The sequence below is a fragment of the Palaemon carinicauda genome, chromosome 45 (assembly GCF_036898095.1).
Source record: "Palaemon carinicauda isolate YSFRI2023 chromosome 45, ASM3689809v2, whole genome shotgun sequence".
Taxonomy (NCBI): Eukaryota; Metazoa; Arthropoda; class Malacostraca; order Decapoda; family Palaemonidae; genus Palaemon; species Palaemon carinicauda.
The window spans coordinates 38,786,358-38,805,674 of record NC_090769.1 but is presented as its reverse complement, the minus strand read 5'-3'; the positions used below and the strand labels follow the sequence as shown (position 1 = coordinate 38,805,674).

General features: G+C 36.6%; 1 protein-coding gene across 6 annotated transcripts in view; it reads right to left on the bottom strand.

The window, feature by feature from the left end:
• Positions 1–19,317, bottom strand: part of LOC137634686 (protein abrupt-like) — a 310,294-nt gene that overhangs the window by 78,071 nt on the left and 212,906 nt on the right. The window contains exon 9 of one of the 6 annotated variants that reach the window (XM_068367170.1): positions 13,323–14,307. The exons of the other annotated variants lie outside the window; for them this stretch is intronic. Within the exon in view, the coding sequence (XP_068223271.1) occupies positions 14,280–14,307 (28 nt within the window). The 3' untranslated portion in view covers positions 13,323–14,279. Of the gene's footprint in view, positions 1–13,322; positions 14,308–19,317 lie in introns of those variants that run through there. 6 annotated transcript variants of the gene reach the window in all.

Here is a 19,317-nt window from a genome sequence, read left to right as displayed (position 1 = left end):
CCTTTGGCAACGCTGCTTTCATGTAAACAACATTTGAAACACCAAACACTATGACTAAACGTATAGTTGTGGTGGAAACCACGACTGGTTTAGTAGTTTCTTCTATGAGTATGTAATAAAATTGGGATAATCGGCATATGCCTAATTAATATTAGCGTAGACATTTCAAAATACACCCAAAACAAGAAAAGTTACTGTGCAAGACAATAATCACGCTAGAGTCGCTGACTAGGGATTTGTGCTAAGAAGTTTTTAAAATCCTCATTTTTTTTTTTTCTAAAACTGCCTTGCCTATTTAAGGGTGCGTCTTACCACTTTTAGCGTCTTATCACACGGGAAATATGGTAATTGCATTTTTGGTTAAAGAACGCCTACATTTCATGTTTCAAATACTTTTTTAATGTTAAGAATTTGTTTTATTGTATTTGATATATCTACCAAGGCATGTGCTCACAATTCACCGAAAGATAATTAGCTGACAAACAGTTGGCCGACACACAATTGACAGACATGACAGTTAGCTGACACTTATTTAAAACTAGAAGGGCACTCAGTAAAGTGTAGAACTCCGCCGTGGCAGCTTATTTTTTTACCTTTTGCACAATCTTGACCTTGACCTTTGACCTAAACATGTATTAATTGGCATGGATTTTCATACACTCGAACTTGAACCAAGTTTGAAGTGTCTGTGACAAGGATGTCAAAACTTCTGACTGATTACGTGGTATGGACGTTTTGCTCATCCATGACCTTGACCTTTGACCTTTCGGAATTTAATCATTTCCAGTACTTTAAATAAGTTTAAAATCACTGCAAGTTTCATTACTCTACAATCAAAATTGTGGTCATGTGGTTGATGACGAGAATTTAATCTTTTGCTTGACTTTGACCTTTAAACTTAACATTATTAATTAGCGTGGATTTTCATACACTCAAGTATAAACCAAGTTTGAAGTCTCTGTGACAAGGATGTCAAAACGTATGGCTGATTACGTGAATTGGACATATACCTTGAACGTGACATTGACCTTTGACCTTGACCTTCAAAAATTTAATCATTTCCAGCTTCTTACATACTTAACATTGGTAAAGGTGAAGTAGCAGCGTCAGTCATGATGAATTAAAGCCAAACACAGGAAAAAACACCAAGAGCACAAACAAAACGACTAAGCGCACCAAGTCCAAAACAGAAGGATGTCCTAGAGGGCGCTCGTGTTAGGTGTCGGTGGCGTGGTCCAAGTGTGTTTTCTAGGGCCTCTGTCACGGCCCTTCCCTTTGATGAAGGAATTATCTAAATGGAAGAGAGCCTGTGAATAGTGGTTTTCACACGCCCCTGTTGTATACACGACACCCACAAGGTGCTCGTGCGAGGGTAGTAACCTCTGCATTCCATGCTTTTATCTTTCTCTGGTATATTTGGAAGATTTATATCAGAAAAGTGTAAAGAAGGACCTTTTCACCGGGCGTCACAGGTCTCATCCCAGAAATAGATTTTTCCTTCGTCAAAATCCCTTTACTCTATGATTAAAATTGTGGCCAGGAAGGTGTTCACTAACACACAAACAGGGGTAAAACTAAATTTCCTTCCAACTTTGTTGTGGAGGTAATAAAATAATAAAAGGGATAGGCAAAACATTTAAAAACAAAACAAATCATTTATTGAATGATATGAACAGCTACTAAAAACTAACAAAGCAGAAAAAAGGAATATATTGACGATTTTAAAAGAACTTCTCATTTATATGAAAGAGAGCAGAGCAGTCTATTAAAAACTCTAAAATATATCATGTGGTCTCTTTTTATATGAAAGAGACCAGGGCAATCTATTAAAAACTCTAAAATACAATTATGTGAACATGCCCATAAAAATTGCAACCCGTCTTCACCATTGTAGTAAGAGTTCAGCTTTTTGGAGTCTCTCCTTGAGGTGAATGTATTTTTTGTTTGCCCTTGCCACATCAGCACCTGATAATGCCTGTTCTATCATAATTTCAGTGCTTGACTGTTCAATCTTAAGCTACTAAATTCATGTGGTAAAATTAGGGTGATGAACAAAGACTCTTCTACTGAAAGCGTGGTGGCATCCCTCTAGCGAGTTGACAATTGTTCAGATTGAGCAGCAAGATGTTTTATTTCTTCTTTAACTTTTAAAACTTGATTTTTCAATAGTTGTAGGGGGATGTGAGTATTTTGGAAACACACTGCTAATTAAGTGATCAATCACTGTCATACTTGCATTTCAGGCTTTAGGATTTGTATCTTTTCAGGAAGAACAGATGGAGTTGGAAGAGAAAGGGTAGGAATGATGATGACACCAGGAGCAAAAAAGGCTAATTGAGAAGAGAGCTGTAAATAGTAGATAGATACTTGCAAAGTTTAAATCAAAGCAGTGTATTAAAGAGTATTATAGTTTGCTATGCACCAACAAATGATTCCCCTGAAGAAATTAAATATGAATACTGTACTATGAAGAACTACAGAGTATAATAAATGAGACCCCTGTGATTTCAATGCTAACGTTGGAAGAAATAATCAATGTATAGAGATTGTGACAGGTTTTGAGGGTCTTGGCGAAGTTGCAAATGGAAATGGAGTATATTATACAGGTTTCTGTTCAACAGACAATCTTGTCATTGGAGGCACTCTTTTCCAGCACAAGGACAGCCACAAATATACATGGACTTCACCATGTGGCAATTACAAATATCAAATAGATCATGTCAGAACCTATTGAAGTGCAGATATTGGTAGTGATCACCAACTCCTTATTGCCAACTCAAATTAAAATTGAAAGCACCCTACAGAAATGTAGATAGAAAACCTATGTTTGATAAAACTAAGTTACTAGAAGATGAGCACTTTTAGACAAAGAGTAGACAATTGATGAAGAATGGTGTGATAATAAGAACATATTTCAAGACTTTTAGAGACAAAGAGCAGACAATTGATGAAGAATGGTGTGACATTAAGAACATATATCACTCAGTTGGCAGTGAAGTTTTGGGACATGTAATTATAAGGAGAAAACCGTAGGCATCAAATGATATATAGGATACCATAAAAGGAGACAAAGACAGTAATTGATTGTACAAGTTTTCAAGGAAGTAATGCAAATCACAAGGTAGAACATGCTAAGTATTCCAGTTTTGATAGTGAGGTCAAAAGAAAAGCAAAGTTAATGTTAAGGAGTTTTATCAAATGAATTTCCAGTGAACAGCGGAGTACTCCAAGGTAATGTGTTGTCACCTATGTAGCTTATCATTCTAATGGATTTTTAATGTACAGAACAGTTGGAGACGGTGGAGAAGAAACAGACTGGATTGATAATAGAAAATTAGCTGACCTAGAGTATGATGATGACGCTGTCCTTTTTAGTAGAACACCAGAGGATTTGTAATGCTTGCTTACCAGAATGTATGTAATATCACAGGAGGTTAGGCTCAAGATAAATAGAAGAAAGACAGATATGATGTGAATGAACATCCAATGAAAAATGAAATATCATTGGAAGGTAAAGATTAGTGAGGTAGAATTCCTTAAATATTTATGAACTATAATCTCTAAGACAGGGTCTTTGGAATTGGAGTTTAATGAAAGATTGAAAAAGCAAATCAGACAATGGCTAGGTTAAGCAAAATTTGGAAATCATATCGCCTGAAATTACGTATAAAAATCAGGCTATACATCAGTTTATTGAGATCAGTGTTACTGTATGGACATGAGTGGTGGAAAGGCAATGAATCTTAGAAGAATATTGAGAGTTAAATGCTAGGATATGATTAAAAATGAAACTATCAAGAGAGATTACTTAAGTGTCATATGTGGATGATATTATGGTGAGGGTTGATGGAGATGGTTTGGGCATGCTCTTTGCACTCCTTAAGAGATTAGTTCACCAAACATTTAACTGGGATCCACCAGGTACGTCAAGAATTGGAAGACCCATACCCACATGGCTGAGGACTATGAAGCGTGAAGCAAGAGATGCTAAATGGAGAAGTATTGAAATAAAGGCTCAAGATAGAGATGACTAGTGAAATCTAACCAAGGTCTTTTGCATCAAGAGGCTTAGGAGGAGGAGATGATGAACTACTTCATTTACAGGTATCAAGTGTTAGGTTAGGCATTGAATGATTTTAATGTACAGTATTTGGTTGTATTTCATTGTGGTTAGTACAGTATAGCTTTATTATGAAATTTAATTTGGTGTTTTTATAGGGTTTGGAACAAATTGGGCTATTTACATGAAAAACTTCCCTCATACGGAAAAAAAAAAAAAAAGGTCACCCCGGAACAAGTTAAATTTGTATTTAGAGGTATTACTGTATAACAATTTTAGAAATAAATAGTTAAAACATAACATTTGTTGAAGAATGTATTTTAGTATAACAATTTTAAGGGGGTTTCCTGTCGACTAATTGTCCAATCTGATAATTGTCTGTCAACTAATCGTCTTTCATCCAATTATTCTACTACCCTATCAAGTAAGACTTGAAGCAAAGATACCATAAAGAAACGAAGATTTGATAAAAGGAAAAAAAATGAAGAAATCTGTCTTGGTGTCTCAAGCTATTCTGTTAATGTTATATAAGAGAAGAAAAACCACAGCAGCTACTACCTCTACTACAATAACACAATCAACAACTTCAATCCAATTATGACAGTTGTTAAAAATAAATTTTAAGGTGGTAAGCTATTGTGTTATTACCACCTCTTTTTCATGCCTCTTGGATGATAAAAAAAAAGTTAATGGGGAATAGAATATGAAGAAAAATGGGTTTCTCATAATAAAATTTATTTCTATACTCGCCTGATGTTCATATTTTTTCCTACCGAGATTATTCTTGATTTAATCAACATTTATTAAAAAAAAATTGGAAACTTTCAACTTTCTTCTTTCCCTTCAATTTAGGAGTTACATTAGTGTAAGTATCTTTTTATTTAATATTCCTGGATTCAGGAAACTGTTCTCTAGGGACAAGCACAGTCAATTATATCAGTTATTCATTTTAGTGATAATGATCAGAAAGTTAGAAATGGTAAGCTCTCCAAGATTAGGCCCATTAGATACTAGTGTATGCGACCCGTAAAACTGACAGCTAAATGCTTTTTATAAGTCCACACACTCCCCTCTCACCAGGATCTGATCATTTCCCTACCCCTACACAAAGGACAGGGAGAGCTGAGTGCGATTGAAAGCTCATATATATATATATATATATATATATATATATATATATATATATATATATATATATATATATACACAGTATATATATATATATCTATATATATATAGATAGATAAAGATATATGTATATATATAAAGATAGATAGCTAGATAGAGATATAAAAGTATATATATATATATATATATATATATATATATATGTGTGTGTGTGTGTGTGTGTGTATACACACATACACCACACACACACAAACACACACACACACACACACACACACACACACATATATATATATATATATATATATATATATATATATATATATATATATACATTATATATATATATACATTATATATATATATATATATATATATATATATATATATATATATATATATATATATATATATATATATAGACAGTATATATATCTATATATAAAGATAGATAGCTAGATAGAGATATACAAGTGTGTGTGTGTGTATATATATATATATATATATATATATATATATATATATATATATATATATATATATATATATATATATATCTATATCTATATGCAGTATATATATACATATATATGTGTGTGTATATACACACATACACCACACACACACACACACACACACACATATATATATATATATATATATATATATATATATATATATATATATACAGTGGAAACTCTACATATGATCTTAATTCGTTCCGGGACCTAGATTGTATGATAAAATGATCGTATGTTGGAGCGAATATTCCCATAAGAATACACTGTAATTTGTATAATTCGTTCTACAGCCCAAAAACCAATTATAACTCCTTAATAAATTACTACACATAATTACACAAAACATTAATACAATTGCATTATATAATAGACATGTAAAAAGGAATAATTATAAAGAAATAACAAATAAACGGGTTTTTATTGTCACTTTACCTTAGAGACAGGCCAACGCAGGTGTAGGCTTTGCTACGCAGGAGACCGACCGTCGGCGAGGAGGTAGAGACGGCGACTGCGATAATGTAGCGTAACTTACTTTAACTTTCACTATGTGAACTATAACCTAACTTAGCTTATTTATTTTTATTCAATTTTTACATCCTATATTTTTTTTTTTACATTTTCTTTTTTTTCTTTTTGATCTTTAATTTTCACCACTTTCACTCACTTCAATCTTAGTTCTCTTTGCTTCACTTTCTTTCTCTTCACCACGATCACTAGACTGCTTTGTAGATTTTTTAAAAAAACTATTGAGAGAAAGTTGCTTGGTATTGCTTTTCAGAATTTTTCTGAAAGGGGTTAAGCAGGCATCATCAAATTGCAAAACTACATAGCAAACCTGAAGTTTCTGTGGGTGCTAATTATCAATGAAGTCAACCAAGTGTTGATGATGAGCTAACATCTCTTTTATTGCAGCCAAACTCAAGATGTGCTCTACCTCCTCGATCTCTTCCGACTCACTCAACTGCGCTTGTAATCTTCATCGACCAACAGACCCATGGACTTGCCAAGGGATACAATCTCTTCTACGTCTTCCTCTACAGCAAGCACAGGTTCAGGTTCTGTGTCAAAACCTTCAAAATCTCAGGGAGAAACAGCATCAGGCCAAAGCTTCTTCCAAGCTGAATTCAGTGTCTGTTGAGTTACTCCCTCCCAATCCTATCTATGATCTTCAAGCAGTGCACGATATTGAAATGGCTCCTCCAAAATTCACGCAAAGTTAAGTTGGTGCTTTGCATGACATTAAAGCACTGCTTAAATAAGTGCTTGGTGTAGAGCTTCTTAAAATTCAAGATGATTTGCTGGTCCATGGGCTGGAGGATAGGGGTGGTGTTCGGTGGAAGATACAGCACTCTGATAAACTTGAACTGGTCGATGGTATCATCTTTGAGTCCTGGGGGGTGAGCAGGAGCATTATCCAACCAAAGCAAGCCCTTTAAAGGCAAATTCCTCTCCTGAAGGTACTTCTTGACAGCAGGGCTGAAAACTTGGTTTACCCATCCAACAAGAAGTGCCTAGTAACCCAAGCCTTAGAATTAGCACGCCACAAAACATGCAGCATGTCTTTATTGATTCTATGTCCACTAAAGGCCCTAGGGTTTTTGGAATGGTAAACCAATAACAGCTTTATTTTTCAGTCCCCGCTGGCGTTGGCACATAAGGTAAGAGTCAACCGATCCTTCATAGGTTCATCTTCGGCGGTAATGTATGTTCGACTAGGCATCTACCAAAACAGACTGGTTTCATCACAATTGAACACTTGCTGCTCTACGTAGACTTCATCGTCCAAGATCTTTTCGAACTTCTAAATAAAATCTTTAGCAGCCTTGCTGTCCGATCTTGAAGCCTCTTCGTGCCGAACAACTAAATGAATTAGGGGACATAGAATTAATAAGAACATGCTGCATGTTTTGTGGCGTGCTAATTCTAAGGCTTTGGTTACTAGGCATTCCTTCGTTGAATGGGTAAACCTAGTTTTCGGCCCTGCTGTCAAGAAGTACCTTCAGGAGAGGAATTTGCCTTTAAAATGCTTGCTTTGCTTGGATAATGCACCCACTCACCCCCAGGACTCGAAGATGATATCATCGACCAGTTCAAATTCATCGGAGTGCTGTATCTTCCACCAAATACCACCCCTATCCTCCAGCCCATGGACCAGCAAGTCATCTTGAATTTTAAGAAGCTCTACACCAAGCACTTATTTAAGCAGTGCTTTAAAGTCACGCAAAGCATCAACTTAACTTTGCATGAATTTTGGAGGAGCCATTTCAATATCGTGCACTGCTTGATGATCATAGATCAGGCTTGGGAGGAAGTAACTCAACGGACACTGAATTCAGCTTGGAAGAAGCTTTGGCCTAATGCTGTTTCTCCATGAGATTTTGAAGGTTTTGGCCCCGAGCCTGAACCTGTGCTTGCTGCAGAGGAAGACATAGAAGAGATTGTATCCCTTGGCAAGTCCATGGGTCTGAAGGTCGATGAAGATGACATCACTGAACTCGTCGATGAGCATAATGAAGAGCTCACTACCGAGGAACTCAAGGAGCTGCATGCCATGTAGCATGATGAGTTCTAAGCGCAGTTGAGCGAGTCAGAGGAGATCGAGGCGGTAGATCGCATCTTAAGTTCGGCTGAAATAAAACAGATGTTTGCATATCATCAACACGTGGTTGATTTTATTGATAAGCATCACCCACAGAAACTTCAGGTTTGCCGTGTAGTTTCGCAGTTCAATGATGTTTGTTTAACTCATTTTAGAAAAATTCTCAAAAGCCGTACCAAGCAACTTTCTCTCGATAGTTTCTTTAAAAAATCTACAAAGCGATCTAGTGATCGTGATGAAGAGAAAGAAAGTGAAGCAAAGAAAAGTAAGACTGAATCAAGTGAAAGTGATGAAAATTGAAAATAAAAATAAATAAAGAAGAAAAATGTAAAAAATGCATTACCTCCTCGCCGACCTTCTGTCTCCTCCTGCATAGCAGTTCCTACACCTGTGTTGGCCTGTCTCTAAGGTAAAGTGATGATAAAACCCCCTTTTTTATTGATTATTTCTTTATTATTTATTCTTTTTTACATCTTTCTGTGTAATGCAATTGTATTAATGTTATGTGCAATTATGTGTAGCAATTTATTAAGGAGTTATCAAAGATTTTTGGGCTGTGGAACGAATTATACAAATTACAGTGTATTTTTATAGGAATATTCGCTCCAACATACGAAACAGTTCCCGGAACAAATTAAGATTGTATGTATGTATGTATGTATGTTTGTATGTATATATATATATATATATATATATATATATATATATATATATATATATATATATATATATATATATATATATATATATATATATATATATATATATACACACACACAGTGATACCTCTGGATACGAAAGTTTCTGCTTACGAAAAATTCAGGATACGAAAAGCGATTGAGATTTTTATGCCCCAGTATACGAAAAAAATTTCAGGATACGAAAAGCTTACGAGATCCCAACTCGTCGCCAAGAGTACAGTACCTTTTTTTTCAGGGTATCAACCCTTAATTTAGGTGTACAGGTAACAATACACCTTCACTGATCCAAATGCTTTACATACAGTACCGTAACTTTTATACAGTAGTAAAGAAAATGGACCGTTTTCTTAGGGCTTGGAGGGGATAACTAGGCTATAACTACATTATTGAATAGTCTCATGGTAGTTTCTGGAATGGATTAGGCTGTTTTTAACGGTTGGGTTAATTATTGAATGATAGAAATGGCTGCATTGCATGTTTATTACTACAGTTTAGCGTGTTTATGAAAGAAAAGGTGACTTTTTGTAAGGCTTGGAACGGATTAGGCTATTTACATGTAAAACGCGACTCAGGATACGAAACCGTATCCTAAACGGATTACTTTTGTATCCTGAGGCATCACTGTGTGTATATATATATATATATATATATATATATATATATATATATATATATATATATATATATATATATATATATATATATATATATATATATATATATATATAATATATATATAATATATAATATGTATATATATATATATATATATATATATATATATATATATATATATATATATATATATATATATATATATTTTATATTTTATATATATATATATATATATATATATATATATATATATATATATATATATATATATATATATATATATATATATATATACTGTATATATATATGGTGTCCGCACAATTCGGTACCAGGACAATTCAGTACCAATTGATTCTTATAATATGGAAAAACCATATTTTTCCAATTTTTTTCCATTTCTAAAATTCCTCAGTTCTAAGCATTACTTTTAACAGAAAATTTTTGCTTTTGTTAGTATAGATATAAAAAGTCTAAATGATTTATCCTTGTTTGTGCAATAAATAAAAAAAAATACTTTCTTAGTTTCTTTATCATATAATAAATAAAAGTAAAAACAGGAGGCAAGGAAAAGGTGGGCGGAATATTTTGAAAGTTTGCTGAATGTTGAGGATGATAGGGAGGCAGAGATTATTGCTGTTCCAGGTGTTGAGGTGCCAGTGATGGGAGATGAGAATGAGAGAGAGATTACAATAGAGGAAGTGAGGAGAGCACTAGATGAAACGAGAGTAGGAAAAGCATCTGGTATGGATGGTGTGAAAGCTGAGATGTTGAAGGAAGGGGGTGTGACTGTAATTGAATGGTTGGTGAGATTGTTTAATGTGTGTTTTGTGTTGTCAATGGTACCAGTAGATTGGGTCTGTGCATGTATTGTACCACTATATAAGGGTAAGGGAGATGTGCATGAGTGTTGTAATTCAAGAGGTATTAGTTTGTTGAGTGTAGTTGGAAATGTGTATGGTAGAGTACTGATTAATATGATTAAGGATAAAACAGAGAATGCAATCTGGGAAGTACAGGGGGGTTTTAGAAGAGGTAGGGGTTGTATGAATCAGATTTTTACAGTTAGGCAGATATGCGAGAAATATTTAGCAAAAGGTAAGGAGGTGTATGTTGCGTTTATGGATCTGGAGAAAGCATATGATAGAGTTGATAGGGAAGCAATGTGGAATGTGATGAGGTTATATGGAGTTGGTGGAAGGTTGTTGCAAGCAGTGAAAAGTTTCTACAAAGGTAGTAAAGCATGTGTTAGAATAGGAAATGAAGTGAGCGATTGGTTTCCGGTGAGAGTGGGGCTGAGACAGGGATGTGTGATGTCGCCGTGGTTGTTTAACTTGTATGTTGATGGAGTGGTGAGAGAGGTGAATGCTCGAGTGCTTGGACGAGGATTAAAACTGGTAGGCGAGAATGATCATGAATGGGAGGTAAATCAGTTGTTGTTTGCGGATGATACTCTACTGGTAGCAGACACAGAAGGGAAGCTTGACCGACTAGTAACAGAATTTGGAAGGGTGTGTGAGAGAAGGAAGTTGAGAGTTAATGTGGGTAAGAGTAAGGTTATGAGATGTACGAGAAGGGAAGGTGGTGCAAGGTTGAATGTCATGTTGAATGGAGAGTTACTTGAGGAGGTGGATCAGTTTAAGTACTTGGGGTCTGTTGTTGCAGCAAATGGTGGAGTGGAAGCAGATGTACGTCAGAGAGTGAATGAAGGTTGCAAAGTGTTGGGGGCAGTTAAGGGAGTAGTAAAAAATAGAGGGTTGGGTATGAATGTAAAGAGAGTTCTATATGAGAAAGTGATTGTACCAACTGTGATGTATGGATCGGAGTTGTGGGGAATGAAAGTGACGGAGAGACAGAAATTGAATGTGTTTGAGATGAAGTGTCTGAGGAGTATGGCTGGTGTATCTCGAGTAGATAGGGTCAGGAACGAGGTGGTGAGGGCGAGAACGGGTGTAAGAAATGAGTTAGCGGCTAGAGTGGATATGAATGTGTTGAGGTGGTTTGGCCATGTTGAGAGAATGGAGAATGGCTGTCTGCTAAAGAAGGTGATGAATGCAAGAGTTGATGGGAGAAGTACAAGAGGAAGGCCAAGGTTTGGGTGGATGGATGGTGTGAAGAAAGCTCTGGGTGATAGGAGGATAGATGTGAGAGAGGCAAGAGAGCGTGCTAGAAATAGGAATGAATGGCGAGCGATTGTGACGCAGATCCGGTAGGCCCTGCTGCTTCCTCCGGTGCCTTAGATGACCGCGGAGGTAGCAGCAGTAGGGGACTCAGCAGTATGAAGCTTCATCTGTGGTGGAAATGTGGGAGGTTGGGCTGTGGCACCCTAGCAGTACCAGCTGAACTCGGCTGAGTCCCTGGTTAGGCTGGAGGAACATAGAGAGTAGAGGTCCCCTTTTTTGTTTTGTTCTTGTTGATGTCGGCTACCCCCCAAAAATGGGGGAAGTGCCTTTGGTATATGGATGGAAAAACAATACATTTCTTATGTTAAAAGTATGTATATACAGATAAAATAGTAAAAACTACACATTTCTAGTGATTAAAAGTATATAAAAAATTTAAACTTTAATTTTAGGAACGCCATTCTTTCTGCTTGATTATATTTCTGTACTAGATGAATGATACGCTTGTCACAATCCCTGTACTTCTTTCTTTTGACTGGTTCATCCCCGTTTCGTAGCATTTGTAATTTGGTTTTTGCAAATTCTCTTCACTTTTGAGGGATTTAATCAATTTCCAAATGTTTGGATGCATACTGGAGAGACTTGCTATAAATGTGCTGTGAAAACCTTCCAAATTATTAATTGTACGCGATTCTCCGTTCAAACATCGGTGAAGAACATTCCAAGATTCTACTGAAAATTTTGGATCAAGTCTCCTCCTTTTGGTACCTCACTGGTCCTATATATGAATTTTCAAAATAAGACACAATAGGTTGAGGGATATCATCATCAACCAATTCATCAAAGGCATCCGCAAAATGATTTAAAGGTAAAAATGCTAAGGCTATAAAACATCTCAATTTAAGACTGAATATGTCATCTTCATGGTAACGTACCTTATTACCTTCAGCTCCAATATGTCTATAAACATTTTGTCCTGAATGAAACATGCAAAACGAAATTTGTTCCTGGAAACGTACAGTACTGTATTTGAAAATGCGTTTTCCGCAGCTTTATGAAAGTATATTATCATATCTTCTGGCCCCTCGTTATTCACTAATTCTTTCCCTTTTGGGAAAGGCGATCATTTATATATATATATATATATATATATATATATATATATATATATATATATATATATATATATATATATATATATATATATATATATATATATATATATATATATATATACACATATATATACACAGTATATATATATATGCATATCTATTTATTAATTTTTATATATATATATATATATATATATATATATATATATATATATATATATATATATATATATATATATATATATATATATATATATATATTTATAAATTATATACATAAAAATAAATATATATATATATATATATATATATATATATATATATATATATATATATACACACACACACACACACACACACACACGTGCAGCAGGGTCCAAAAACATCATTAAAAGGCCATAATTTATTTATACGTTACAATGTTCATTAACAATCTGTAAAAAATATAAATATAAATTTGTTAAATTTTTTTTAGCCTTATTAATAATCAACACCAAAATATAAAGTTCGCTACGGAAAAGGAAAACATCAATTCTCTACCTTTTTTAGATATCAATGTAAGCAGAGACAATGGTCAATTTACAACATCTGTGTATTGGAAAAAAACATACACTGGACTTGCCAACAATTTTTATGGTTCTTGCTTTTTAAATTTTAAACTAAATGCCATATACACACTGGTTTATAGGGCTCTGCGTTATTCTGAGTTGGTCCCTCTTTCATAAGGAAATTTTGTTATTGGTAAAATTTTTGTCACAAAACACTCACCCTGAAAGTAATGTTTACAACGTCATTAACAAGCTCCTCCCGGGACATTTCTCTACTCCAATACCATTTTATTATGTAAAAAAGAAAAATATTTTTGTTACAATTCCTTACCTATCAGACAATAAGTTTTCCATCAAACTTAAACAAATAATAGAAAAAGTTCGGCTGCCTCAATATCCAGCTAATCCCAATCAATCCGCTCAAAACTAATGTATTTTTTGGCTACAAGGACAAACTGCAGACCTTCACGAGATCCAACATCATTTATAAATTCAAGTGCCCAGGATGTCCCGGTATCTATGTAGGATCTTGCCTAGGTTGTTGCAGGCGAGATACTGAAGCTATATGGGATACAGCCATAAAACTGGTCAGAGACTTGGTAATCATGAGTTTTCTAACATAAGGAATCATGCCGCCATGTGCAAAATCCAAGTAAATAAAAAACATTTTTCAATTATTGGTGGAACAAGAAATAGTGAATTTCCAACTACCCTCAAGTCATTATACATCAAACGGGTTGTTCCTTCTTTGAAGTCCAACGCCTCCGCTCCTCTTCTTTCCATAGTATAACTGAAGTTGTAGGTGGGTATCTTTTTTTTATTCATTCGTTCTTCACCTTCTCCTGTGGATGGTTTGGTAGGCACTGGATCTCTTATGTTTTAGTGTTTTTGTACGATTTTCTGTTTTAAATTAGAAAATGTTTACACCATTGTAAAATTCTTTTACTTTGTTTTGAGAATTAGTGTGTTAATCTTAACAATTTTATATTTATATTTTTTCATAGACAGCTAATGAACATTGTAATATTCGAAACGTTTCTAAATAAATTATGGCCTCTTAATGATAATTTTGGACCCTGCTGCACACTATACAGTATATTCACCTGTAATCCTTATACAGTGTATATATATATATATATATATATATATATATATATATATATATATATATATATATATATATATATATATATATATACATATATATATATATATATATATATATATATATACATATATATATATATATATATATATATATATATATATATATATATATATACATATAGATATATATATATATATACATATAGATATATATATATATATATATATATATATATATATATATATATATATATATAATGTACATACATATGTACATACACACATATATATGCATATATATATATATATATATATATATATATATATATATATATATATATATATATATATATATATACACATATATATATATAATGTACATACATATGTACATACACACACACATACATATATATATATATATATATATATATATATATATATATATATATATATATATATATATATATATATATATATATATATATAATGATGAATTTGGAGGTAATTTGTAATTTCCCTAACAATACAAACTTTAGCTATTTAATAGGGGTATTACTTTCAACGAAGCTGAAAGGACGTGCCATTAAAATTTAGCGAGGGTTAACTACCCATCCCACTAGATACCGAGGGTAGGGGGGGTAGCTTGGTACACACACGCATGATTGAGCTCACTTTTCTTGGAGGTAGGTCTTCAAGGGGGACATGGTTGGCAGGCAAGTATGTTTAAATAGCTAAGGTTTGCATCGTTAGGAAAAATGAAAATTACCTTCGAATTTTACCTTTGTTCCGCAACTGGAATACAAACCAACGCTATTTAAAAGGGGTCACTCACCCATTGGGAGGGTGGATGTCCCTGCCAATCTGGATTTTTGGCCTTACCCCGGGTACACGCTATTTTGCAGAGATTAGAGCGACAATAAGGAGACCCTAACACCTCGCTAAACTTGCTAAGCATGATCTGCGGCCTACACAAGCTGTGTGTGGTGAGAAACAAGCAATGTGACTGTCAAGGTAAAGGTTATTCCGAGACTTGCAGGGAATAACCGAGGAGACCGAGACATTCCCAATACCACCTCAGAAGGAAATGGGGGCGCAACAGTATTGAGACAATAATACGATACACAAGGGAGCGATGATTTACCTGCAGAGGTTTGAGGTCAGCTTGTGCAGAGGACTCAGGATGCTGATTTTCCCAAGAGAGGGGAGGATGAAGAAAGGGAACGAGCCAGACTTTCCCTTTCATTTACTTGGACTAAAACCCGGGTAAGCAATACCCTCCAGCTTCTCCTACTTGTTCATTAAGGAGCTTGAGGTACTACCCCAGCTGTTGTGCATCCTGTGTGTCACGCCTTGCAGGTAGTGGGCGGTAAACGTAGCTTGGCGTTTTCACATGCCCACTTGCTATACCTGCATCACAAAGTAGTTCTTCTTGAAGGCCAGAGACGTAGCTACACCCCTGACATCGTGGACTCTGGGAAGACGTGCTGGAGGAGGATCGGGATTCAGAGCTAGGTCAGTGACCCTACGAATCCATGCGGAGATTGTGTTTTTCATGATCCTTCTCTTGTTTCTGCCCATGCTGAAAATCAGCAAGGGCGCTCTGAGCCGAGCTGCTGCTGATCTATTGAGGTAGCACCTCAAACAGCTTACTGGACATAGTAACAGATGATTGGGTTGACAGTTACAGAGTGGAGACTCGTTATCTGGATGGAGTCGAATCTAAGATCCGAAACCTGTATTCTGAGTCTAGGCAACAAGCTCAGGGACAAAGCTGAAGCCTAATTCTACCCATACTCTTGAATGTGTGACATCAAACGAAAGACCACGAACTTTGCTAAGTCGTTTGGTTGAGGCCAAGGCGATTAAGAACACCGTCTTCCAGGTTAGAAGGCAAACTGTTGCCTGTCGTAATGGTTTGTACAGGAATCCTTCTAGGGACCAAAGAACTCGAACCAAGTGCCATGGGGAAGGTCTCATTTCTGACTGATGACAGGTAAGTTCAAAACTACGTATGAGGATGGAAGTTCTAAAGATGAGGGAATGCCCATTCCTTTCAGTTTAAAGGCAAGACTCAAGGTTGAGTGATGTCCTTTAACCGTTAAAACCAAAAAATGCATTTCCTCCCTCGATACACGAGAAATTCTGCTATTCCTGGAATAGTAGTATTGAAGGGATTGAGACCCCATCTGTGGCACCAACCATGGAAGACGTTCCACCTCACCTGGTAGAATGAAGTTGATGACTTTCGTAGCTATCCAGGGATCTCCTTTCGCGACTTGTTGCAAAAAAACCTCTCAAGAGAGGAGATGCTGGATAGTCTCCAGGTGTGAAGGCGTAGCAAAGTTACTGCATTGTGGAAAAGTTGACATGTGGTTGTCTGAATAGATTGTTAGATTGTGTCGTGGAGGAAGTTATCTTGGGGGCTTCGCAGGAGCAGTAGAGGGTCTGGGAAACCATTCCGCGTGATGCCATAGCAGAGCTATGAGGGTTCTTGAAAGAATGACTGATGTTCTGATCTTGTTGAGTACTCTTCTCATCAGACAGGATGGTGGGAATGCATACACGTTGATGTTGTCCCACCGTTGTTGGAATGCATCTTGCCAGAGAATCTTGGGATCTGGGACTGGGGAGCCTTCCAACGGGAGCCTGAAGTTCAGGGCCATTGCGAACTGGTCCACAGTTGGGAAACCCCACAAAGTCAGGGCTTTGTTGGCTACTAGATGATCCAAAGACCATTCGGAACCCACTATCTGAGATGCTCTGCTCAGACTGTCGGTGAGCACATTCCTCTTGCCAAGAAAGAAGCAAGCTGATAGTGAGACCGAGTGGACGTCTGTCCATCTCATCTCTGTATCTCTACTGGTAAATGGAAGAGGGTCTGCAAAAAAGTACCTCGTTCTCCTTGATGTTAACTACTACCGTGGTGTCGCTCATCACCACCACTGAGTGAACCGCCAGGAACTGGTGAAACTCATGAAGAGCCAGAAAAATGGTGTTCATCTCCAATAGATTAATGTGAAGGTACTAATCGAACTCTGCCCAAAGGTCTGAGGCCATGTAGTGCCACAAGTGGGACCACCACCACATTTTGATGCGTCCGAGAACAGCATCAAATCAGGATGAGGGACGAGATCAACACCCTTCAGCGGATTCTCGTCTGCCAGCCACAATTCGAGATCCGTCTTTTCCTCTGATGCCATGGGAATCAGTGTCCAGGGAATCAAAAGCTTGATTCCAATTGGACTGAATCCTGAGGTGACCGATGGGAACTAGATGGGCCAAGGATGAAAGATGTCTGAGGAGACATAGCCCCTTCTGGGCCGTTAGATCTTCTCGATTGAGGAAAGACCTTGCGACTTTCCTCAGCCTTGCTATCCTGTCTAATGGAAAGCAGGGAGGACTTCTTGAGATTACCATGATCCCCAGAACTTGGCAAAGTCTCAGAAGTTTGTATAGGTGCTGAAGAAGGGTTGAGGGTTGCCACAGTGTCTCCTAGGATTAGCCAGTCGTCTAGTTAACGCAGGACACAGATGCCGAACCTGTGAGCCCAAGATGACACAGGGCAAACACTTTTGAAAACCTGAGGTGCTGTGGAAAGGGCAAAACACAGCACCTTGAACTGGTATGATTGTTGTCGATGTTGAAACTCAGATACTTCCTTAAGACGGATGGATTGGGATCTGGAAGTAGGTGTCCTTCAGATCCAGTGTACACATGAAGTCCTGTGGACTTATTACTAGACTGACATGTTTGTCTGTATGATAAACATGTACAGAGCTCAGAGATCAGTGACTGGTCCTGCTGAGAAGTGCCATCTCTTCTTCCTCGCCAGTTAGAAGATGGCTAACATCAGATGGTTGATGTGGGGTGATCTCGAGCCTTGTCGATTTAGACACTTTACTATCACCTCGTTGTCCAGGACCAACCTGATTTGGGTTGATCTGTGAGGAGATAGTCTCTTCAACGTCAGGAACACTGCCATAGCTTCCAAATTGTTGATATGAAATGTTTTAAACTGGCAAGACCAAGTCCCTTGCACCTTCTTATCGTGAGAATGACCTCCCCATACTTCCAAGGAGGCATCCGTATGGATCACTACCAATGGTTGTGGTGGTTGCAGGGGAATAATCTGCGCTAGACTCTTGGCTGTGGACCATGGCTTTAATTGTGTGCACAACAAAGCCGGGGTCAACCTTAGTTGATCTCCTCGAGCGTTTGATGCGTATTTCCTCCAGACTCCTGACGCATCTTTTAAACGTGCCTTTAGCACTGGGTCTGTCACTGCTGCTAACCGTAAAGAGCCCAAGACACTTTCCTGTTGGCGTCTTGAAAGCCTCTTGTGACGGATTAGTCTCCTGACAGATCCTGCTATCTCTCTCCTCTTCTTGGATGGAATGGAGAAGTGGTGTGACTTCAAGTTTCATTGGATTCCCAACCACTGGAACTGTTGAGCTGGAGTGAGATGAGATTTCTTGTGGTTGATCCTGAAGCTAACTGTTCTAGAAACTGGATCACTTTTTGAGATGCTTCCGGACAGGTAATCTTGGATTCTGCCCATATCAACCAGTCATCTAAGAAAGCTACCACTTGAACACCTTCTGTGCGTAGCTGTTGGACAACTGTGTCTGCTAGCTTGGTGAATATCCTTAGGGCTGTGTTCAGTCCAAATGGCATTGCTCTGAAGACAAACTTCTTCTGTAGTCTGAATCCTAGGTAGGAGGAGAAAAGGCGACTCATTGGGAGATGCCAGTAAGCATCTGCTAGGTCTACTGAGACCATGAACGCCCCTTTTTGCAGAAG